Raw genomic sequence first — 25,425 nt, 5'->3', positions numbered from 1 at the left:
GCTGCTGTTTGATTGCTGATTCCCGCTTAAAACAGTCCCAGATTAGGTGTGGTGCAAACGAAAACGCCCTCCAGCCGACACTACTCCTGCCAGCCACAGTTGGAGGGTGGAGTGTACAGAAGAATTGCAGGGTAGTGGAACTCTGGGCTGGGAGCTTGCATTCCTTGACCACCTTGACCACGAACCGGATGTGTGAGCTGGACTTGGGTTTCCTCTGTCATAAAATAGCGGGTTGAACCAGGTACAGTTGGCCATCTGTCTCCACAGCTTCCAAACCCAGATTATACCCACTGCATATTGAAAATACTCAGAGAGGTCAGGCACAGTGGCTCACGCCTGTAATCCCAGCACGTTGGGAGGAGGAGGCAGGTGGATCACTTGAAGTCGCGAGTTCAAGACCAGCCTGGCCAACATGGTGAAACCTTGTCTCTACTAAAAACACACAAAAAAATTAGCTGGTGTGGTGGCACACGCCTGTGAGCCTGTGATCCCAGCTACTTGGGAGGCTGATGCAGGATAATTGCTTGAACCCAGGAGGTGGAGGTTGTGACGAGCCAATATCACACCGCTGCACTCCAGCCTGGGCGACAGAGCAAGACTCTGTCTCAAAAAAGAAAAAAAAAAAAAAGCCAACCTCTATGCACAGAGGACATATGAGTCCTCACAAGATGGGGGGGCCTCTGTATTCCCTTCAGGAGAAGCGGACACCGCCTGAGCATGGATGAGGCCCACGAGTAGGAGAGAAGGGTTGCTAGAACCTCCCTTCCCTCCATTCCCAGTCTTTCTCCCTAGCTGCTACACAGGTAGCAGCACACTGTGTGGTCCTGCTGGGACAGTAGAGAAATAGGCCACAAAACAACTAGGACTCATCCATCTGCCCCCACAACTCTGGCTTGAGTTGAGTTGAATTGTGTCCCCCAAAATTGCTGTGTTGAAGTCCTAACCCCCAGGATCTCAGAATGTGGCCTTATTTGGAAATAGGGTTATTGCAGATGCAATCAGTGAAGATGAGATCATACTGCAGTAGTATGGTCCCTGGTCAGTCCCTACTCCAATATGACTGGAGCCCTCATAGGAAGGGGGTGTGTACACACACACACACACACACACACACAGAGGACATCGTGTAAAGACTGGCGTTCTGCTGTCACAAGCCAAGGAGCTACCAGAAATGAGGGAAGACTCCTGGAACACATCCTTCCCTAATGCCTTCAGAGGGAGCCTGGTTTAGCTGACACCTCGGTTTTGAACTTCTGGCCTCCAGAACCATGAGTCCCGTTGTTCGTTCCCATGGTTCTAAGCCACCCAGTTTGTGGTGCTTTGTTACGGCAGCCCTGAGGAACAAATACAAACTCCAACCCATTTTGCTTGACTTCCTGTGAAAGCCACTGTTTTCCTGAAGACAGAAGAAACTTCCGATGCTGCAGGAGACACCACCACTGACTAACTGTTTAACCGCTCTAAACCCCAATTTCCTCATCTGTACAAAAGAGAAGACAGAGCCTCCTTCATAGAGTGGGTGTGAGCATAAATGTGACCTTGACCATAAAGCATCTAGCCTAGGCCTGGGCACGTTGGAAGTTCTCAGTAAATGGTGGTGGTTTTGTTAGTCTTAGCTCACGTATGGATGTGGGTGTACTCAGTTTGTGGTCGGGGCTGGGTGGAGCACCAGGCACCAGGGGAGGGGACTGGGTTGGGGGCTGGAAAAGTAGAAGAATCCAGATGATAAAGTTGAGGAGGATGCTGGTGGAGCCTCCTAGCTCAGCACGCCTTCAGGGGTCCCTGGCTTGTCTGCATCCTTGCCTGCCTCTGCCTTGTCTTCATCCCCCTTTCCTGCTAGCTGCTGTGCTGAAGAGGACAGGGATGTACGCGTATTGTAGTTCATGGCCATCCTATTTATGGACAAAATAAGTTGTATCAAACCACCCAATTGGTAGGACCAAGCTTATGATAATATTTGTTGAACAAGTGAATGAGTGAATGAGCAAATGCATGAATAAACATATCTCTTGGTTCCATGGACTCAGATATCTGATCCCGGCAACCTGATGAAAAGTAGGATTGTCTTGGCCAGGCATGGTGGCTCACACCTGTAATCCCAGCACTTTGGGAGGCTGAGGTGGGTGGATTCACGAAGTCAGGAGTTCAAGACCAGCCTGGCCAAGATGGTGAAACCCCGTCTCTACTGAAAATACAAAAAAATTAGCCGGGCGTGGTGGTGCACGCCATAGTCCCAGCTACATGGGAGACTGACGCAGAGAATTGCTTGAACCCAGGAGGCGGAGCTTGCAGTGAGCCGAGATCGTGCCTCTGCACTGCAGCCTGGGCGACAGAGTGAGACTCCATCTCAAAAAAAATAAAAAAAAGTAGGATTGTCTTGGCCCCCACTGCCCTAATTCAAATGGTAGCTACTCCACCTTCCAACTCAGATTCGAGAGGTTTTAGCAGTGACATGAGGAGAAATCATGTAAACATGGGAGGAACGCCACCCAACTTATGCCTCTTGCCACATGGACTATTTCAACAGCTCAGCATAACTTTCTAGGCTGACTCGCAGGCCCTCGAACTCTGGCTGGCTTTCCCCTCTCTCCCTCATGTTCTCGCGGGCCTCACACCAGCTCACCTGGGGATTCACCATGCTGCCTGTCCGCACATTCGCTCTCTCAGTGTAAATTCTGGGAGTCAGCACCCCTTGACATCTCCCCGTGCTTGCCACACCAGGAAGGGGCACACAAATAACGGGAGAATCCCTCCCTCCCTTCAGATCACATTCTCTTTGATGGCTTTTCCTCTCCATGATGTCTTAAGTTAAACTTCATAATTCCAAATCCCTGCATGCTCAGACTTCCAGGCCTGTTGGCTCCATCCTGGCTCACCTGTAGCCCATGCGTATTAATGGCACCTGCAGATTTCCCGCCTGTGTCCCCATGCTGTAGTTCCAGAGCCCTGCTCTCTTCTCCTGTAATCGGACTCTCCCAACCCAGCTGCCTATGATTCCTGGGGCCCTCGTTGCCCCTGGGACACTCAGGCTGTTCTGTCTTCTTGGCATGATCCCTCCTCTCCTCCAGTCTTGCTCTTCAGTCATTTCAAACACCTGAAAAACGTACCCTCTCCACTTCCCACTTCAGTTCACACCTCCGTTCCTCCCGGCCTGGAGTCCGCTTGCTATGAACTCAGAGGCATTTATTTATACAGAACCCAGAGGGTCAGCCCCTATTTTCCCATTATGATTATCTGCATCTTCAGAAGAAGACATATTTTTACTCTGTTTTCAATTATTTCATGTCCTTTGTGCTTAGTAGAGAACAATCTAAATTGATCAATGTACCCAAAGTACAGCAGGACCAGTTATTCTATCACTGGGATGGCGAATAACTTTCTATCAGCATGCCAGCCCCGGTGGTTAACAAAGGTGCTGCAGTGCTGAGGGTTGGAGATCAGAAGAGTCTAGGTTCACATCGAGGCTCCATGGGGAAGAGGCTCCGTGGGGAAGACCGCGACCCCGGGGTGACACTCCTCAGTCCACAGGGGAAGGGAGCTGCCGCAGGTCACATAAACATGCCAACCCCTGTCCACTAGCTCTGTCTCCCTTCGTGAACTCACTTTAGGAAAGGGGGATATTGTGGCTCTTATGGATTGGAAGTTTCTGGGGTTGACAGGGAACCACAAGAGTTGCTTAGTTGAAAATGATCTTTGTCTCTAATGTTGAACTTGCTGTCATCTGAGATCCAGGGCTGGCTGGAAAGATGAGTAAAGCAGGGGGCAAAATGAGAGCCTATAACCCCTGTAAGAGCCATCATTCACTCAGGAGCTTTGAAACACGGCAACATTCTAGCAGAAATGAGCCTTGACATATCAGATTTTTTTTTTTTTTTTTTTGAAACGTAGTTTCACTCTTGTTGCCCAGGCTGGAGTGCAACGGTGGCGCGATCTCGATCTCAGCTCACTGCAACATCTGCCTCCCAGGTTCAAGTGATTCTCCCACATCAGCCTCCTGAGTAGCTGGGATTACAGGTGCCTGCCACCATGCCCAGCTAATTTTTGTATTTTTAGTAGCGATGGGGTTTGGACATGTTGACCAGGCTGGTCTCAAACTCCTGACCTCAGGTGATCCACCCGCCTTGGCCTGACCAAACTGCTGGGATTACAGGCGTGAGCCACTGCACCCTGTTGACACATTGGATTCTTTAAAGAGAAATTGTCTCTAGGCAGCAGAATATAGACTGCCCACTCAGCCCAGATATCTCTTAATAATAATAATAACAATAATAATAATAATGATAATAGAAGAAGGAGGAGGAGGAGGATTGGTAAGGGTTCTTTAAAGTGAGACCTTAAGGAAGTTAAAGACTGACCCTTACTATGTAGACCTGTTTTTGTTTTTTTTTTGAGACAGTGTCTTGCTCTGTTGCCCATGCGGGAGTGCAGTGGCGTGATCGTAGCTCACCGCAGCATTGAACTTCCGGGCGTAAGTGATCCTCCTGCCTTAACCTTCTGAATAGCTAGGACTATGGGTGCACACCACCATGCCTGACTAATTTTTTTAGTTTTATTTTTGTAGAGATGGGGATCTCACTATGTTCCCCCAGGATGGTCTTGAACTCCTAGCCTCAAACAATCCTTTGATCCTCCCTCCTCAGCCTCCCAAAGGGCTGGGATTACAGGCACGAACTGCTGCTCCCTTAGAGACCTGCTTTTTCACATAAATTTTCAGTTCCTAAAACAGACTGTCAGGCTCCTCAGGTGGCTCTCAACCTTGAGTTCCTCCAGTCACCTTGGGCTAGCTCTGGTCCAGCCCCAGCCCTCTTCAGCTGTGTCCTTGACCTTGTCTCTCACCCTTGTCTCCTGCGGTCTAGAGGTCCTGGGCTATTCACTCCTGGCTTCAGCCCCTCCTTACCCTTGACTCTGGCTTACACACAACCAGTGCTGTCCATAAGGAGTGAGTCCCTATTGCTTTATTTCCACAAAATGTTGCTGCCCTTTAAAGTCCTCTGCCAGCTCCTGGCTGCAGCATGGGTAGCTCGAGTTCTGTCACTGAGTATTCCATGTCCACATTCTTCCCCAAAATGCTCTTCTGGGAGAGGGTGTGGAAACTCCTCTGGGGAGGGATGGTCATTTCCTGTTTGGAAGGGGATACTGGTTCCTCCATGTGATACTTTCTTTGCCATACTGTGAGTGTCCCCTCACCCCACGGCACCCTCCCTCATAGGAGAGCCCTCTTCCATCATTTCCTGCCTGGAAGCCTGGATCTTACGCTTGGAGGCGTCATTTCACGCTCCCTGTTGCCACCCACTAGGAAATGGGTCCTGGTGGCATCTGAAAAGAAGGAGCAGGAGTTAACCCATAAGAACCCCAGAGAGTGGGAAAACAGAAAAAGGAGAGCACTCTTTCCCGACCTTTTAAACTCTTAAATGGCAAGGAAGAATAGAGAACACCCACCCTGGGATGAAACAGCTCTTCTCAGAGATCAAAATTTCTCTTTTCCTTTGAGGGTTTTTAATTCAACGCTAAAAATAAATGGATCTCTTTAGGGATATTTAGGCAAATATCACATGATGCCTCCATTCCTTTTCTTTTTCCGTTTTCAAATGAGGATCTGCAAAGAAAAAAGGAAAAGCAAAAATTCCCCTACATCTGAAGCAAAGAATTATATCAACATACTTATCAGACACCAAGCGAAAATCAAACACCACACTCACGTATTTGTAACATCTTGATTTGGACTAATTAAGAAAACTTTTGGCCGGGGGCGGTGGCTCACACCTGTAATCCCAGTACTTTGGGAGGCCAGGGTAGATGGATCACGAGGTCAGGAGTTCGAGACCAGCCTGGCCAACATGGTGAAACTCTGTCTCTACTAAAAATACAAAAATGAGCCGGGCATGGTGGCACATGCCTGTAATCCCAGCCACTCGGGAGGCTGAGGTAGGAGAATTGTCTGAGCCTGGGAGGCGCAGGCTGCAGTGAGCCAAGATCGCACCACTGCACTCCAGCCTGGGTAACTGAGCGAGACTCCATCTCAACACAAAAAAAAAGAAAAGAAAAGAAAACTTTTAATCAATTTCATTCCCCTTCACTCCCATATACCTCTATTTTACTTCTATTTTGGAACAGGTATATATCGTCTCCACTTCAGCTGTTTATTTGAGTTTTAACCAGTCATGAGCACTTAGCATTCTTCCGTGGGCTGCGTTAGTCTGAGATCAGCTTTGAAATGCTCTGCGGGGAGACTGAGTGCCAATGCTGTCTGATGCACCTGCCTCATGGGAATGGATTTTTTTCCCCTTTGAACAACTCCTGAATAACCTAGAGTTGGAAGCTTGTCCTGGGGAAAGCAGATGACTAATCATTAGCAGAGGTAAAGGAGAAGTTCTCTTTCCTCGAGCGATCTCAGCAGCTGCCCGAAAGGCAGAATAGATTGACCTCCACCAGTCTCCTCCCAGCATTACACGTGCCCCTGCTGTGGTTCTTGATGTCACTCCCCGTTTTGGTGAGGCCCTGTCCTGGGGAGTTGCCTCTGCTTAGTTTTATCTGTTGATCATAAACAAGCGGTAGCTCCACTTCCCAGCACTGAAAAACAACTTCCTTTTCCAAATTTTTCGGTTGCTATTTCCCAGGATGGAGTTTAAGAGGAAATGGTTGGAATATCCAGATTTGAGCTCAAAGCTTGGGTACCAGTGCTGATGGGATGATGGCAGGGTCTGGCCTAGAGGATTTACAGAAGGTGCATATTCACACTTTTGAATGTGGGCAAGCAGTGCTGCGTTGGATGAACAGAAAGACATCACAAAACCAAAATATCTTAGATGAGTAGTGATTAGGATTCACAGGCACTGAGAATGTGTATGATTCCTCTTCTTTTGTTAAAAAGGAAGCTCTCAATCTTGGAACATTGCATTAGTAGGTCCCAGGAAGGAGGTGTGATAAAACCCCAAGGATAGAGGTAACTATGCTTAGAGATAGCACTGAAAGCACTAACCTAGTGCTAATAAGTGCTGAAATGCTTTCTGTTTAGACTTCAAAGAGGCTCAAGGACGGAGCAGCTGTGCCCTGGCAGCATCTCCTTTGATAACCAGACCCCTCGCCCCAGTGCACCAAGGACAAGCCAACAACTTGTGTGCAGAGGGAAGGGAAAATATCACTGATAAAATGCCTTCCGGACAACAGAGACTGAGGACAAATATGAAAGATCAATACCCAGGTTCTATCTGATACAGGATCAAAGCAGCCAGACAGTTTACACATAAGCAAATATAATGAATCAATGCATAGCGGCAATTTTAGAAATGTAAATATACATTTTCATGATAGCCTGAAGGACCTATAAAGCTAGCAAACAAGAATGTAAATATCCAGCTTAGTCAAATTCTAAGTCGGTTTGATCATTCTGGACAACAGTGTGGCAATACGCATAATAAAGAACCGTCAGTGTGATTTGTGACCTCTAGCCCAATACCCTACTTTGAGTAGGTATTTTCTCCTGTTTACACTGCAGGAAAAAATTATGTATTTACAATTGTAAAAGACAGGGATTCTTTCAGATGCTCAAGAATGGGGAATTGGTTATATAAATACAGACCCCCTGTAAACTGTTACCAGCAAGGATTCCGTTCGGGTCTGCAGCAACCTCAATTTTTGCCTCCTCAGAAGAAATAATCCAACCGAGGGGCATAAGGCAGAGTTAGAGACTGAGGCAAGTTTTAGAGCAGGAATGAAAGTTTATTAAAAACCTTTAGCCCAGGTGCAGTGGCTCAAGCCTGTAATCCCAGCACTTTGGGAGGCTGAGGCAGGTGGATCACCTGAGGTCAGGAGTTCGAGATCAGCCTGGCCAACACAGTGAAACCCCGTCTCTATTAAAAATACAAAAAAAATAGCTGGGTGTGGTGGTGGGCGCCTGTAACCCCAGCTACTTGGGAGGCTGAGGCAGGAGAATCGCTTGCACCTGAGAGGCAGAGGTTGCAACGAGCCGAGATCGTGCCACTGCACTCCAGCCTGGGAGACAGAGGGAGACTCTGTCAAAAAAAAAAAAAAAGTAAAAAGAAAAAAAGCTTAAGCCAAAATGAAAGGAAGTAAATTACACTTGGAAGAGGGCTAAGCCGGCAACTTGAGAGATTCAAGTACACGGTTTGATCTCTGACTTGCGGTTTTATAGGTTGGCATGCTTCCACCGTCTTGCGTTCCTTCTTCCCTGATTCTTCCCTTAGGTGGGCTGTCCGCACGCCAGTGGCCTGCCAGCACTTGGGAAGGGAGCATGCGCAGTGTATTTACTGGAGTTGTACGCATGCCCACTTGAGGCATTCTTCCCTTACCAGTCTAATGTTCCTAGGAGGTCACATACCAGGTAAACTCTACCATTTTGCCTCTCAATGCACATGCTTGAGCGCACTCGCCCAGCTCCTGAGATCTTACTGGGAAGCTGCTCATCACCAGCTTCAGGTGTTTCTGTTTATTGGGAGACGGCCTTTCCCTGGTCGTGGCTGCAACCAATTATTATTTTAGAGAGACAGTTCACAACCGCCCGACCATCACCTGATGGTCGCCTGACATTCCTGGTGGGGGTTGGGGGACCCTCTCCTGCCCTGCTCATGTCTGACTAGCTACCTACTGTCACAACTCCTCTATGGCACCTTAACCTAAAAGCATGGAGGCCTATACCATTATTTTATACATGAGGACACTCAGGAGACTTTAACTCTACGATCGCAAATAGTTTTCACCTTACATACTAATTGCCTCTATTGGAAAGTGCGTCTGAGTCCTGAATTGAAAAGAGTCCACCCCACTCACTACTACTAAAGAATGATTTTTCTTATCCCTGGGATGTGACATTATCTGGAAAGAAATATAGCTTCGAATAGCCCAAGAAACAGAGGTTAATGTCACTGGCTGTTTTCAAGGTACCATAATGTTTTCTGGGACTGTCAAAGTTTTCATGATTCATTGAGTAAAACCCACTGACGAAATTGTTACATAACTTCTTTCAGATTTGGTGTATAGTTTTCAAAGTAGTGGTTAAAAACTATTTGTACAAGTATTATGAGGTATTTACTCAAATAGGTAGATATTTAACTTTGCTTTATTTTATAAGATGATAACCTTTTTTACCTCCTAAAACCAAGAAATAAATAATATACTAGCAATGATTAAGCTTTTGGCATTATCTACCTTTCATTACATGCGTAGTAAATATTCGGTTATGCTGTTTCTGATTTAGAGATTCACTCCCCCCAAATTCTGCCTTTTATGTTTCATTAGCTACTAATATTGATAACATATTTCTGTTGTCATGATCAATCATGTTCTAAAATAATTATATTGAAAACTCAATCTGGAAGAAAAGTGAATACTTAGACAAAAAACTGTGAATGAAATATTAAGTGAGAAAAGAAGAACAAAATAATATTGACCCACGTTACAGCTATGCAAAACTGTTTACTGGTTAAACAATTTCTGGACCAATGTAAGTAGCTTAACATTCCTGTTCTTTTCTTTTGAAAAGTTGCTGAAGACAAAGACAGCAAGTCGGAAGAAAAGAAGGGAGAGAGAGAGGGCGCCTGTACTGAAATGGTAAAATTCCAGTTTCCATGCATTGATTTTGTGTGGTAGGATAATCAATAAAACACTTCTATGCAGAAATATGGTATGAAGAGAAAGGCTATGGAGAAAGTGAGTTGGAAATACCAGTTCAAGAAGAAAACACTACCCTTAGTTCATTTTTTAAATGAATGTTGGCGAGTTTAGAATTATTATAGTTTTGAAATTCTATTGGAAACTTCTTAAAGAACGACGTAACAGTTCTATTTTTGATGTTTAAGACTTTTTTTGCATCTATTAAACTTATGTAAAAATTGTAAATATGAACTTAAAATATCCAACAAGTGAATAGTTTCAAAATCCTTTTAGGAGGTATGTGACAAAAACCTTTGTAAACTGCTAGTCTTCAAAGCTTGTCCTGTTAAAAATGCCTAAAAATGCCCTCACAAAAAGAATTATCTTTCTTTCTTTCTTTTTTTTTTTCGACTCGCCCAGGCTGGAGTGCAGAGGCATGATCTTGGCTCCTTGCAATCTCCACCTCCTGGGTTCAAGAGATTCTCATGCCTCAGCCTCCTGAGTAGCTGGGATTACAGGCACCCACCACCACGCCCAACTAATTTTTGTATTTTTGGTAGAGACAGGGTTTTGCCATGTTGCCCAGGCTGTTCTTGAACTCCTGGCCTCAAGTGATCCATCTACCTCAGCCTCCCAAAGTGCTGGGATTAAGGTGTGAGCCACTACATCATGACAGGAGGGAACAGAACAGGCTCAGAATATCACCTTGACTCCAAGAAAATGCATTGTCAGCCTAGCTTCCTAAATAAGGATGTTATTCCTTAAATAACAAAGTCTGAAGTAGTCTATCCTTGATTATCTGAGAGTTTACTTATCTAATTGCAGATTATCTATATTATCCACATATATACATGGGAATAGGAATTATCTCCTATTCTACATGTTCTTTCTATTATTATTATTATTGTTATTGAGGTGAAATTCACAGAACATATAATTAACTATTTTAAAGTATACAATTCAGTGGTATTTTGTATACTCACAATGTTGTGTAACCACCCTCTCTAGCTAGTCTCAGAATGTTTTTATCACCCCATAAAAGCATCCCATACTTTTATGATTAAGCAATCATTCCCCTCTTTCCCTTATCCCCAATTGCCTGGTAATTTCTAATCTGCTTTCTATCTGTGTGGATTTGCCTGTTCTAGATATCTTTTTGAGGATTTTTGTATCTATATTCATAAGAAATATTGTCTGTAGTTTTCTCGTATCTTTGCCTGGCTTTGACATCAGAGTAATTCTCGCCTCATAAAATGTGTTAGAAACTGTTCCCACTTCTATTTGTTTGGAAGAGTTTGAGAAGGATTAGTGTTAATTCTTTTTTAAATGTTTGGTAGAATTTACCAGTGAAGCCATCTGGTCCTGGGCTTTTCTTTGCTGGGAGGTTTCTGATTACTGATTCAATCTCCCTACTTGCAACAGGTTTGTTGATTTTTCTATGTCTTCTTGGGTCAGTTTCAGTAATTTGTGTGTTCCCAGGTATTCGTTCATTCCATCTAGATTATCTAATTTGTTGTCATACCACTCTTCATAGTACTCGCTTATAATTCTTTTAATTTCTATAAGGTCAGTTGTAATTTCCTCGCTTTCATTTCTGATTTTAGTTATTTGCATCTTCTCTTTTTTTCTCTGTCTAGCTATAGGCTTGTCAACTGTGTTGATCTTTTCAACGAGCCTGCTTTTGGTTTGATTCTATTGTTTTTCTACTGTCTTATTTCATTTATCTCTGTTCTGATCTCTGCTGCTGCTTCTCTACTTCTTCCTTTACCTCACCTACCACATAAAAGAATTGCCACAGAAAAGGTGAAGATGTGTTTGTTAAATCTTCAGACCCTTTCATCTTATTTACTAGTCCTAAAACTAAGAAACTGAAGGAGGTACAAAGAGCTCCAGTACCCTAAAGAAAGCTTTCCTGAGACTTTTGGAAACACATGTCACATAATCAGCTAAATTAATCATGAAATATAAATTATGATTTTCGTTTTCTCTTGAAAGTGATAAAATTAGAAATTATTTTGTAAGATAAAAAACAAAGGAAAAAAGTCTGTAAACTATGACATTCAGGGAGGTTCTTTGGCCTTCTGCCCTCATGACCACCTGTCAAACAGAACCCTATGCATGTATATATGTGTGTATGAGGGTCTTCAAAAAGTTCACAGAAGGTTGGGCACGGTGGCTCATGCCTGTAATCGCAGCACTTTGGGAGGCTGAGGTGGGTGGGTAGTTTGAGCTCAGGAGTTTGAGTCTAGCCTGGGCAACGTGGTAAAACCCTGTCTCTACAAAAAAATACAAAAAATTAGCTGAGTATGGTGGCGCATGCCTGTAGTCCCAGCTACTAGTGGGAGCTGAGGTAGGAGGATTGCTTGAACCCAGGAGGTAGAGGCCGTAGTGAGCCAAGATCGTACCATTGCACTCTAGCCTGGCGACAAAGTGAGATGCTGTCTGAAAAAAAAAAAAAAAAAAAAAAAAGTTCATAGAAAATGTGTATTATGAAGGAACTATGCATGGATTTCAAAAAGTTTTTTGCACCAAAATGAGCTCAAGTTTATTTACTAGCTTGTAATAACATGTCTGAATAGGATCTAGTTTGCAGCCCTAAGAAGGACAAGACATCAGTTTGAAAAAATCTCCTATCAGAGCAATATGATTTCTGCCAATATTGAAGCAAGAACGAACATCAAATTTATGGTGATGTTTGGGTGAAGAATGGTAAAATCACTGATGCTTTATGAAAAGCTTATGGTGATAGTGTCCTGAAGAAATCAGCAGTTTACAAATGAATAACTCTATTTGCAAGGGAAAAATTCATCTTGTCTGCACCTTAATTGAAGAGGAACGATGATTAACATCATCAAAGACCAAGAGTCAGGAACAATAGCTAACACCATAGACATCTCAATTGGTTCAGCTTACACAATTCTGACTGAAAAATTAAACTCAAGCAAACTTTCCACTTGGTAGCTGCCAAAACTGTTGTGCCCAGAGAAGCTGCAGACAAAGAGCAGAGCTTTCAAAGGAAATTGTAAACAAATGAGATCAAGATCCTGAAGCATTTCTTTTGAAGAACTATAGCAGGAGATGGAACATGGCTTTACCAGCACAATCCTGAAGACAAAGCACAGTCAAAGCAATGGCTACCAAGAGGTGGAAGTGGTCCAGCCAAAGCAACAGTGGACCAGTCAGGAGCAAAAGTCATGACAATGGTTTGGGGGGATACTCAAGGTATTTTGCTTGTGGTTTTATTTTTTTATTTTTTCATTTTTTTGAGATGTAGTCTCGCTCTGTCACCCAGGCTGGAGTGCAGTGGCACAATCTCGGCTCACTGCAACCTCTGCCTCCCGAGTTCAAGCAATTCTCTGCCTCAGCCTCCTGAGTAGCTGGGATTACAGGTGCCCACCACCATGCCTGGCTACATTTTTTGTATTTTTAGTAGAGACGGGGTTTCACCATCGTGGCCAGGCAGCTCTTGAACTCCTGACCTCGTGATCCACCCACCTCGGCCTCCCAAAGTGCTGGGTTTACAGGCGTGAGCCACTGTGCCTAGCCACTTGTGGCTTTCTTGAGGGCCAAAGGATGATAACATCTGCTTATTATGAGAGAACTTTGAGAAAGTTAGCTGAAGCCTTAGCAGAAAAACACCTGAGAAAGCTTCCTTTGAGAGCCCTTCTCCATCATGACAATGCTCCTCATTCTTCTCATCAAATGAGGACAATCTTTCAAGGGTTTTGATGGGAAATCAGTAGGCATCCACACTACGGTCCTGATTTGGACCCTCCTGACTTCTATTTATTTCCTAATCTTAAAAAATCTTAAGGGGCACTCATTTTTCTCCAGTTAATAATGCAAAAAAGGTTGTGTTGACATGGTTCAATTCCCAGGATCTTCACTTCTTTAGGGATGGACTAAATGGCTGGTATCATCACTTACAAAAGTGTCTTGGTCTTGATGGAGCCTATGTTGTAAAATAAACCCAACGGGGTGGCTTGTGCCTTTAATCCCAGCTGCTTAGGAGACTGAGGCGGGAGGATCACTTGAGCCCAGGAGTTCAAGACAAGCCTGGTAACATAGTGAGATGCCATCTCTATAAATAAATACATACATACATACATACATACATAAATGTTTATACATTTTACTTTTTCTTTTAATTCCATTTTCCCACAAACTTTTTGATATTCCCTTATATGTGAGCGTCCATATATATGTGTGTGTGTGCATGCATGCACATGTGTATATATGTGTGTATGTAGTGTATGTATGCATGCATGTGTGTATATGTGTGCACATGTATGTGTTTGCAGTGTATGTATGTATGCATGCATGCATCTTATATTTTGCACTGCCCTAGGCCCGTGGTGCTGGTGAAGTCATCAAAGACCAGGAGTGAGGAAACTTAGTCCTGTCTTGTCTCTGCCATGGTCACTGTGTGCAGTAGTTATAGCAGATGTCTCTGGGGTGCCAGCGCAGCTCCCAACCGTTCTGCCCTTTGCTGTGTGCTGTTCCTTCTCATCCCCTATCCCCACATGCCACCAAGTTTATATTCTATGAGTCCCCTGCTCCCGGCGATGGCTAATTCAACTGAGTTGGACAATTGTCCCAAACTGTACCAGATTCCTTCCTCCCAAAACTTGGACTAGGGACTAAAAAGAGCCAATCAGTTTCTTTGTATGACTGGAATTGGAATGTGCCTGTGGGTGCTCTCTAAGCAGCAGAGAGCCAGGGCCAAGAACACCAGGCAGACACCAAGAAACGTCAGGTGAAAATGTAAAGAGAGAATACCCTGAGTTCTCCATGGCTTTCTGTAGCATTATTTCCAGCCGAACTCTATCTCTCCCTTTGGACTTCATGGAATACCTCTGAATCCTTATAACAAATTCTAGTTGTTTGTTTGCTTGAAATAACCGGGATCAGCTGCTGCTTCCAACAAAATATTCCTTACTGTGCCACCTTGGACAAATCACTTACCTTCATTTTCTTTCCATTTCTTCACCTCCAAAATAAGGAACTTTGGCCAGATAGCTTCCTACCTCTAATTTATATTAAATGGCACCTTCCTGGAGCCTGCCTCCCCAACAAAGCTAGGGTTTTGCTTACCTGCGGCAGAGAGATGGGAAAAGACTACTGGAACCTTTTTCTGTGTGAGTCAGCTCTCTGGGAGTTGACGTTGAGGTAGAATCTCACTTTCTCCAGAGCATGCCAGCTAGAGAGACCTCATCTTTAGGTACACCAGATAAGGGCTGTGCTCACCAAGAGAAATGAAAGTCTTTGGTGGGAGGAATCTTTGCAAACAGAATCTGGATAGAACATTTTTCTAGATGACAATTTGCATCATGACCCTATAAACACAGAAACATTCTGGTCGCTATCTCCTTTCTATACTTTCAATCAGTCCCATATTACACACTGAATTATAGACTTTTTATATTATTAAGTATGGTTTTATGATCATAAATCTTGTCTTCCTTATTAGATTAAATGTTTCTCAAGAGTAAGGGTGAAGATGTGTACACACTGTTCTGAATCCCCATTTTATCCAACCCTGTTTTTGGTATTTGGTAGTTACTTTTAAAAAATTAGTTTCATTCACCACTTAAATAAATAATTGCTTTAAGATGCTCTTACAGCCGGGCGTGTTGGCTTACGCCTATAATCCCGGAACTTTGGGAGGCCGAGGCGGGCGGATCATGAGGTCAGGAGATCGAGACCATCCTGGCTAACACGGTGAAACCCCGTCTCTACTAAATATACAAAAAATTAGCCAGGCGAGGTGGTGGGAGCCTGTAGTCCCAGCTACTCAGGAGGCTGAGGCAGCAGAATGGCGTGAACCCGGGAGGCAGAGCTTGCAGTGAGCCAAGATCACGCCACTGCACTCCAGCCTGGGCAACAGAGCGAGACTCCGTCTCAAAAAAAAAAAAAAGATGCTCTTACTGATGTCAAGATTCTTAAGAGGGGACAGGTGCGGTGGCTCATGCCTGTAATCCAGCAGTTTGGAAGGCCAAGGAGGGTAGATCGCTTGAGCCCAGGAGTTCAAGACCAACCTGGGCAACATGGCAAACCCTGTCTCTACCAAAAATAATACAAAAATTAGCTGGGCATGGTGGCATGCACCTGTAGACCCAGGTATTTAGGAGGCTGAGAGGTGGGAGGATGGCTTGAGCCCAGGAGGCAGAGGTTGCAGTGAGCCATGATCACGCCACTACATTCCAGCCTGGGTGACTGAGTCAGACACTGTCTCAAAAAAAAAAAAAAATTCTTAAGAGGAACAATTGATTGAATAATTAATTGAATATGGAATAAATGAATGATGCCAAAATATATTCATTGAGTTCATGCTAAGCATCAGAGTGCACCCACCTACCCCTCTCTTTTGCACACAAGCTCAGCTCTCCAAGAGCGAGAAAGGAGGACATGGAGGTCAACTGTTCTCCCATTCCTACTGACAGAGGTTTGCTTATTGAATGTGTCACAGAAGAATAATTTGTACACACTAGATACCATGTTAATCCAGGTCATTGGAGAAGCATATGGGATTAAATGTGCAAGAATTTTATTAGGGGAAATGCTTGTGTGAGAGAAAATAGGAGAGAAGCTAGAAAAGGCTGAGACAGTCATCGGATCATGATACAAGTCTGACTCTGAGTGAAGGAGAGGAAGGGAAGGTTGGGTGAAATTCTCCTGGGCTGCCACACGGTACAAGGAAGGAGCCAGTGGAGTCCCAGGGCTCTAAGAACAGCCCTGACTTAGTGCTCCTGCACTGCTCAGGCACTGACTGAGCAGCCCATAAAAGGCATGGCCTTGGCACAAACTAATGATGGATTTCAGAGTGGAGCAGATGAGGTCCTTGATCAATTACATTTCCTGTAGCTGGTGATCTGCAAGGCATGACCACCGCAGATGTTCAAATATTTGCTTCATTAAATTGTCAGTCTTACCTGAAAGAACCCACACTCCTCCTCTTTTCTTACCATGTCCATTCTCACCATGACACACACATAGGCTACAGATCCCAAGAGGTTAAGTGACTCTAGTCATTCAGTTATATAGTCTGGCAAATTTCCATAATTTCAGCCCATTAGGAGGTTTCTACGATCCACATTTTTTTCAGTCTCCAAAAAATACAGGGTAAAATAGAAGTTGTGTGTGCATGTGTGTGCGTGTGTGTGTGTGTGTGTGTGTGTGTATCAGAGAGAAAGACAGACATCTGGCTGATTCAGAATTTGCTCCAGCTGAGCTTTGATTCTAAATATTTCAGTACTTACCCTCTTTTGATTAAAATGAAAAAGCAGAGATAATGCAGCCAAATCCACTTAATATCAAGTTATCAATAAAAAAAAAAGTCTGTTTTATTTTTTTCTCCTGACTCCAAGCAATTTGGCTAAATCTGAATACAACTAGCCAAAGACTCACTGACATCAAAACACCCTCAAGGTTAGAGCTGAGTAAAAACCATTGCTTTCTGAAATTAAAAAAAAAAAAACACTTTCTATCAACCCAAGCAAACAAAACTTAATTATTTTAATAGATAAAACATGCCATTTTGTGCCTCCTCTCTGGGTACACACGGCAGCAATATTTGAGCAGACCAGAATAGTAGTATCAATTCTGTACAATTAAAGGCTAGGAACTTGCCCTGGCTTTGGGTGATGTCATTTTCTTCTACTTTTGTTTTTAGAAAACCTTATTTACATTACTCTGGAAGAGGAAATCTAATCATATTAAAATCGCGTTTTCTAGTAGTTCTTAGAAGATTAAACCAGACTCGCAAATGGCTTGAGAAATAACAAGTTCCATATTATTTGTGAAAGACCTATGTTTGATTGGAAATAACTAGACTCAGTCCGTGTTCACATCTGACCTTCCTACACAACCATCATAAGAAAAATAGATTTTATTCAGGGAAGAGCCATTTGGCTAATTTCCTTGGACCTGCGTGTTCTAATCAAATTTGGTCAAACACAAAGGACATAAGAAGCCAACCATTATTTAGATGTATTGCTTAGATTGACTTTAAAAATGATCTTTTCTTCAGAAGACCCCTAAAAATAAAGGAAAACCTCTTCCCAATTTCTATGATTCCGATCAGCACTTTCTTTTTTTTTTTTTCTTTTTTCCTGCCTCAGGTTTATTTGTACAAATAGCACAGGAGGACCCCAGCCCCATGCAGATGGCAGCCCAGAGGTGGGGGTGGGGGGTCGCACCAGTCCTTCTGTCCTCATGTTGGCAGAGAGAGATACCTACTCTGTAGCCTTTGTAGTGGCCTGGGCACCTTTGGGAGCCTGAGCTGGAATTGAAGCTGGAGCTGCAGCCTGGGCCTTGGTTTGATCCTTGGCCTTGGCCTTGGCCTTTGGCCGGCACAGCCGGAGCCCCTTGGCAATGCGAGCACGAGCACGCTTCCCAAGCTTGGGGTGGGCAATGTAGGCAAGTCGATCAAGCTTGCGGCTGACACCCTTTGGGATCTTGGGCTTAACCTCCTTGGGCTTTACGAGGGCCTTGACAGCCTCAGCACGTGCACTCATGGCCTTGGCATGGTTGGTCTGCATCTTCTTTAGGCCCTTCTTGTTGTGCTTCTTGGCAAAGCGCATGTTCCTCAGGAACTTGGGGTCCACCCCCTTAAGAGATTCGTATCTTTGTGATCGGGGTTTCTTGATACCATTTCTGTGCCCTTTTCGGGACTGGTTGTGTGTGGTGTGGTTCTTGGACTTGGCCATGTCTGCACCTTTAGCCGCGGCTCCCCTTTAGCCGCGGCTCCCCAGCACTTTCTTCTTGAACATTTCTTTATTCTGTTTCTTCTAACATCCACTGAATAATACGTGCCTGTCATTCTGTTAGGGTCTGTGGAGGATATACAAAATAGGAAATGCATCTTTACTCTCACAAGGCTTTTATTTTGGTTGGAGAAATAAGACATCTGCATATATACCTACAACACATAACCATATACAATCAGTAGAAGGTAAGAGTAAGGTGGTGAGGTAGGAATGTCAGTCTTGATTGTGGGGTGGCATTTGAAGTAGAGCTTGTGAAAGATGTGTCAGCTCAAAAAAGGCAACGAATCACCAGAAAATGAGAAAACCGTGAGGAGAGACAGGGAGGAAGGAAAATAGAAAGCATGCTCTTGGCTGGGCACCGTGTCTCATGCCTGTAATCACAGCACTTTGGGAAACCAACGTGGGCAGATCCCGTGAGGTCGGGAGTTCGAGATCAGCCTGGGCAACATGGTGAAACCCCATCTCTACCAAAAATATAAATGTTAGCCAGGTGTGGTGGTGTGCCCCTGTGGTCCCAGCTACAGAGGAGGCTGGGGTGGGAGAATCACCTGAGTCCAGGAGGTCAAGGCTACAGTGAGCTGTGATCATGCCACTGCACCCACTCCAGCCTGGGTGACAGAGTGAGATTCTGTTGAAAGAAAAATAAAGAGAGAAAGAAAGAAAGAGAAAGAAGGAAGGAAGGAAGGAAGGAAGGAAGAAAAGGAAGGAAGGGAAGGAAGAAAGGAAAGAAGGAAAGAAAGATAAAAAGAAAGGAGGGAGGGAGGGAGGGAGGAAAGGAAGAAAGGGAAGGAAGGAAGGAAGGGAAAGGAAGGAAGGAAGGAAGGTGAAGGAAGGAAGAGAAAGAGCAAGCATGCTCTGTTTTGTTGAAGGCAAGGCTCATTTAGGGGAGCAGTGAGATATCAAACTGAAAAGGGAGGAGGGCCTAGCATTTTTAATACCAGGGAGGGCATCCAGCTGTGCTAGGTAGGCAATGGAAACCACCAAAGGCTTCTAACTGAGGAGGAACAAACACATTTTTGGAAGATATGAGCCTGGTAGTGACATGCGGATTCCTGGAAGAGGCCAAAACAAGAGGCCAGAAACCGGGAGGGTCTCAGAAGAATCAGAGCCTGAAGTGAGGGGGTTAGGTTGGGTTATGGCAGTGGGAAAGGAAATGTGGGGTCAAAAGGAAGAGCCACTAAAAATGAAGGCTGGACAGGATGTGACCCCTCGAATGATGAGGAAGGCAAGAGAGAAGACCCCATTCCAAGCCTGGGTGATGGAAAGTGGCTGTGCAACCAGTGAAAATAACAACAGGAAAGAGAGAGATCCCGGCATGGACGGAGGGCTGTAAAAGAAAAACAAAGATTCCAGGGGTCGCCTTACTTGTAAAGAGTTGGCCGTGTGAATAGTCGTCCACGCAGTCACTTGGCGGGAATAGGGATGAGAATTCAGGACAGAAAATACGGGCTTGTGATTAAAATCTGGGACGGAGGCAGAGGTTGATTCCATGGGTACACATAAGCCCATGACAAGCAGATAACGTGGTCAAGAGGAGAGGGGGTTCAGGGGAGCAAAAGGGGAGCAGAAAACAGAGTTCAAGCCAGAATTTGGGAACTCTGTCTTCCGTGTAAGACACCTTCCTGTAATGTCTTTGGGGTGCAGTGCAGAGTGGTTGCCCACCCTGTCCCATCCTCCCTCTCAGCATCTGCACCTCTGGGTCTCCTGCCCTTCCTCAGCAGGATCCCCCTGGGTGGGGTGGGGGTGACGCAGAGATGGCACTAGGCTTCTTTGTGGGCTGCCCCTGATTTATCCATGCAACCACTCACACACAAGGCTCTAGAGCACGGCAAAATCTTTATTAAAGCTTTGGGGATACCTGGAGGAAATTACCATGTAGGAAAGAAGAAAACTGAAGTCCATATGCTAAATATAAATATTTTATCCTAGGGTCCAGGAGAGGAGGAGAAATGCCAGCGCTTTCACAAGGCAGACTCGACTTTCTAGTCTTGTTTTCATGACTTGAGGCCAATTCTTCTCTTCCCCTGGTTAAGAAAGGCCTGTCTTTTTATTATTATTTATTTATTTATTTATTTATTTATTTTTGCTGTGCCAATCTCCACATCTCTCTTCTGGACCCAGTGGGTCTTCTCACATGGAGCCACGTCCTCACTCCACACAGGCATGGATTCCAGGAGACACAGGAACTACGAGGACGTTTCCCAGCATGTGAGTTAATCCATCCAGAGCCCCAGTGCAGGTGGCTTCGGGAGGACAGTGCTGAGGCCTTTCCCATGCAGGTTCCATCCCTGCCCAGGTGTCTCCATGGTGGGAGGTGAGGGTAGCCTTCTAAATTGTCCTGCAGATAACATGAAAATACAACCTCACACACTCCTTTCAAGGACAGTCATTCTCAGAAACAGTGTAGTCTAAATACACATTGAAGGAAGAGAAACATTTTCCTAACGGTGATACAACCTGCAAAATATTTCCCAGCCCATCACTGAAAGAGCTTTCTATATTTTTAGGCAGAACCATCTGTTTCTCTTGTTCCCCATTCCCAGCCCTAGGACGTGCCTAGGGCCCAGCTGTGAGATGGTTGGCTTTGCAACAACAGAACCATCCATCCGCCCAAAGACCCTGCAGCAATTCTGCAATTATACTTGTTTTATGAGGAATGTGAGAAGAGAAGCCCGCTGGAGTGGGAGAGACATATGGAATGAAAGGTAGAGGGATGAGGAAAATAGAACTACAATTTAGGCCAAGGGAAAGAAGAGATGTAGAGAATAGTAGGCCAGTTGCATGTGCTCCAATGAAATCAACATAGAAGAGTGGCCCCCCCCAAAATTGAATTTCCAACCTAGATGTTGTTGGTGACCATCTACAAAGTGTTTCAATAGAATGAGGGTGGGAGTGGAGCAGAAACCACAGGTTTTCTTTTCAAGAGAAGATAACAATGAGAAAAAAAAAAAAAAAAGATGAGATGACAGACCAAGATGGCAGGAGATGTGGGGTAAATTTTCCTGAGGTGAGATATGCCTGGGAATATTTGTAAGCAGAATGGAAAATCTAGGGATAAGGAGGGATTGAAGCCTGTCTCTAGTTGATGAAACAGCAGTGTGACATGGAACTGGGGAGGTGGGAGATAGAAAGCCGAGGCCCTGTAAACAGTGCATTTTTATTTATTTTTCATTTTTTATTCTTTTTCGAGATGGAGTCTTACTCTGTCACCCAGGCTGGAATGCAGTGGCACAATCTTGGCTCACTGAAACCTCCGCCTCCTGGGTTCAAGCAATTCTCCTGCCTGAGCCTCCCTAGTAGCTGGGATTACAGGTGCGCGCCACCACGCCTGACTAACTTTTGTATTTTTAGGAGATAACGGGGTTTCGCCATGTGGACCAGGCTGGTCTTGAACTCCTGACCTCAGGTGATCCGCCTGCCTCAGCCTCCCAAAGTGCAGGAATTACAGGCATGAGCCACCGTGCCCCCCCACCTAAACAGTGAATTTTTAGGAAGAAAGTACACGGATAGATATAAAGATATAAAAACAATCAAGAGACTGCAACAATACTGAAGCAGAAGGGAGGGTATTGGGGAAGATTGGCTTCCTCAGTGATGTAAAAGGCAAGTCAGGTGTTGAGCCTGAAGAATTGCGTTTAGGAGCTTGAACACCGCAGTGAAGGATGCTCACACAGCTCCTGTGTGGAATTCAAGAGGCAGCAACAGAAAGAATGGGGGGAAAAAACACCAGACCTCCTTTTCCAACAACTTAGACCACCCCTCCCAATGTGCACAACTCAAAAACGAAAAGAAAGAGAAGCAGCAGCTCCCTGATGACGATTAAAGGCCATGAGAAATCCGCAGCTGGCTTTGGAAGAGTGTCACCCAGAGAGGAGAGCCTGGCCTGCAGAGTCCTTTCCCCTTGAGAGCGCCTACCAGTTCCTGTGGAGGCATCTGGGCCGTGCTTCTGACAGCCTTATGGGGCTGGGAGAATACACGGTTTTGACTTGTACAAAGTCCAATTAATTTTTCTAATAGTAGTAGAACCATCCCTATCTTTTGCTTACTATTTGCGTGGACTGCCTTTTCCCACCCTTTCGCTTTCAACCTGTGTGTGTCGGAAGCTCCTGCATCGCTGGTGGGCACGCAAAATGGGCAGCAGCTCTGGAAAACAATGTGGTTATTCCTAAAAAGCTAAACATAGAATTACCATCTGCCCTAGCAATTCTGCCCCTAGGTATATACCCCAAAGAATTGAAAACAGATACTTATTCATGGATGTTCATAGCGGCATTATCCATATTAGCCCAGATAAAAACAACCCAAGTGAGCAAAGGAATGGGTATATTTGTCAATGTTCTCCAGAAAAGCAGAGCTCTCCGTGTGTGTGTAAATTAACTATCACAACGGGTAAACGAAACATCGTATAGATATGTTTTGTTCAGAAGAAGAAATGAAGTTCTGAATCATGCTACGACATAGATGAACCTTGAAAACGTTATGCTAAGTGATATAAACCAGACAAAAAAGGACAAATCTTGTATGATTCTACTCACGTGAAATATCTAGGATAGGCAAATTCATGGATAGAAAACAGATTAGAGGTTCTGAGGTGCCAAGAAGAAGGTAAAAAGGTTGGGGTTATAACTTCATGGGTAGAAAGTGTTCGTTTGGAGTAATAAAAACATTTTGGAGTTAGACAATAATGATGGCATGTACATAATTAGTGATATTGAATTTGTACACTTAAAAATTATCAAAACGTACAAAAAGCCTGGTAAGTTTTATGTTACATATGTTTTACTGCAATAAAAAGAAATGGATTAACATATCTGATCATGTAACTACAGAGAAAAACCATACAGTCTTCTCAATAGAGGTAGTAAAGTCATTTGATACAATTTAAAATTCATTTATGAAAAATACTTTTAACAACCTAAAAACAGGCCAGGGGCAGTGGCTCATGCCTATCATCCCAGCACTTTGGGAGGCCGAGGTGGGTGAATCACTTTAGGTCAGGAGTTCAAGACCAGCCTGGCCAACATGGTGAAACTCCGTCTCTACTAAAAATACAAAAATTAGCTGGGTGTGGCGGTGGGCGCCTGTAATCCCAGCTACTCAAGAGGCTGAGACAGGAGAATCATTTGAACCCGGGAGGCAGAAATTGCAGTGGGCCGAGGTTGTGCCACTGCACTCCAACCTGGACGAAAAAGCAAGACTCTGTCTCAAAAATAAAAACAAACAAACAAACAAAACCTAAAATCAGAGGAGAACTTGTTTCACCTGATAAAGAATATTGTGCCAGTTATCAGTTCACTGCCTCTCAGCTCCAAATTCTCCCCTCACTACCTGCTCTGTGATGAACTAGATTCATTTAAGCATTTTCCCCTTACAGTGAGTACATGGAACTTTGCCACAAAAGGGTGCTGGAGAGAACTTGTAAGGCAGAGGTGGCTTCTCTTCCTGGTTCCAATGTGCAACGTTTTGTTTTGTTTTCCTTTGTCTTTTTAAAAAATTGATACTTAATAATTGTACATATGGGATACATGTGATATTTTAATACATGCATACAATGTGTAATGATCAAATAATGATAGTTAGGATATCCATCACATCAAACATTTATCATTTCTTTGTGTTGGGACAATTTCAAATCTTCTTTCCTAGCTATTTTGAAATATACAATAAGTTATTGTTCACTGTAGTCACCCTATCATGCTATCAAATACTAGAACTTATTCCTTCTCTCTAACTGTATGTTTGTACTCATCAACCAGTCTCTCTTCATCCTCTTCAAATACCCTTCCTAGCCTCTGGTAAACCATCACTCTACTCTGTACCTCCATAAGCTCAACTTTCTTAGTTCCCGTGTATGAGTAAGAACATGCGGTGTTTGTCTTTCTGAGCCTATCTCATTTCACTTAACATAATGTCCTCGAGTTCCATCCATGGTGTTGCGAATGACAGGATGTCATTCTTTTTTATGTCTGCTTGACAGTCTGTGGTGTATACATACATGTATTCTTTATCTGTGCATTCATCGATGGACACTTAGGTTGATTCTTGGCTATCATGAGTAGTGCTGCAATAAATGTAAGCATGCAGATATCTCTTGGATATAATGATTTCTTTTCTCTTGGAAATATACCCAGCAGTGGGATTGCTGGACCATATGCTAATTCTATTTTTAGTTTTTTGAGGAAACTCCATACTCTTTTCTATAGTGGCTATACTAATTTACGTTTCCACAGGCAATGAACTAGAATTCTCCATTCTCCACACCTCATCGGCGTCTATTACGTTTTGTCTTTTTGATAATATCAATTTTAACTGGGGTGAGATGATATTTCGTTGTGGGTTTCATTTGCATTTCCCTGATGATAACTGATGTTGAGCATTTTTTTCATATGCCTGTTGGCCACTTGTATGTCTTCTTTTGATAAATGTCTATTCAGATCATTTGGCCTTTTTTGTTTTTGTTGTTGTTGTTTGTTTGTTTGTTTGCTATCGAGCTCTTTGCGTCCCTTATATATGCTGGTTACTAATCCCTTATTAGACACATAGTTTGCAAATACTGTTTTCCCATTCTGTAAGTTTTCTCTTTACTTTGTTGATTGTTGCCTTTGCAGTGCACATACTTTTTAACTTGATATAATCCCATTTGTCTATTTTTCCTTTTTTTGCCTGTGCTTCTAAGGTCTTACCCAAAAAGAAACTTTGCCCAGGTCAATCTCCTGAAGCATTTCCCCAAAGTTTTCTTCCAGTTGTTTCAGTTTCAGGTCCTATACTTAAGTCTTTCATCCATTTTGAGTTGATTTTTGTATATGATAAGAAATAGTAGTCTCATTCCTTTTTTCTAAATATAGATATTCAGTTTTCCCAGAACTATTTATTGAAGACACTGTCCTTTCCCCATTAAATGTTGTTGGCTATAACTATGTGGATTTATTTCTAGGTTCTCTATTCTGCTCCAATGGTCTATGTGTCTGCGTTTATGCCAGTACCATACTGTTTTGGTTACTATAGCTTTGTAGTATAAATTGTAGTCAGGTAATGTGGTACCTCCAGC

General features: G+C 43.8%; 1 protein-coding gene and 1 long non-coding RNA gene across 3 annotated transcripts in view; one reads left to right on the top strand and one right to left on the bottom strand.

Annotated features, from left to right (window-relative positions):
- The window catches only part of LOC116270327, a 90,653-nt gene that overhangs the window by 25,890 nt on the left and 39,338 nt on the right, over positions 1-25,425 (top strand). For both annotated transcript variants that reach the window (XR_004178362.1, XR_004178363.1), the window contains exon 3: positions 9,500-9,567. This is a non-coding gene — a long non-coding RNA (uncharacterized LOC116270327). The remainder of the gene's footprint in view (positions 1-9,499; positions 9,568-25,425) is intronic.
- Positions 17,714-18,337, bottom strand: LOC108581713 (60S ribosomal protein L29-like). The gene has a single exon (XM_031655429.1). The coding sequence runs from the start codon at positions 18,315-18,317 to the stop codon at positions 17,844-17,846; it is 474 nt and encodes a 157-aa protein (XP_031511289.1). The 5' UTR covers positions 18,318-18,337; the 3' UTR covers positions 17,714-17,843.

The sequence above is a fragment of the Papio anubis genome, chromosome 14 (genome assembly GCF_008728515.1).
Source record: "Papio anubis isolate 15944 chromosome 14, Panubis1.0, whole genome shotgun sequence".
Classification (NCBI taxonomy): domain Eukaryota; kingdom Metazoa; phylum Chordata; class Mammalia; order Primates; family Cercopithecidae; genus Papio; species Papio anubis.
Note: the sequence above shows the minus strand (reverse complement) of the source record. Positions and strands in the feature narration are given on the sequence as shown.

What these genes read in the sequence shown, in the direction of transcription:
- LOC108581713 (XM_031655429.1), bottom strand. Translation starts at nt 18,317, where the DNA reads ATGGCCAAGTCCAAGAACCACACCACACACAACCAGTCCCGAAAAGGG.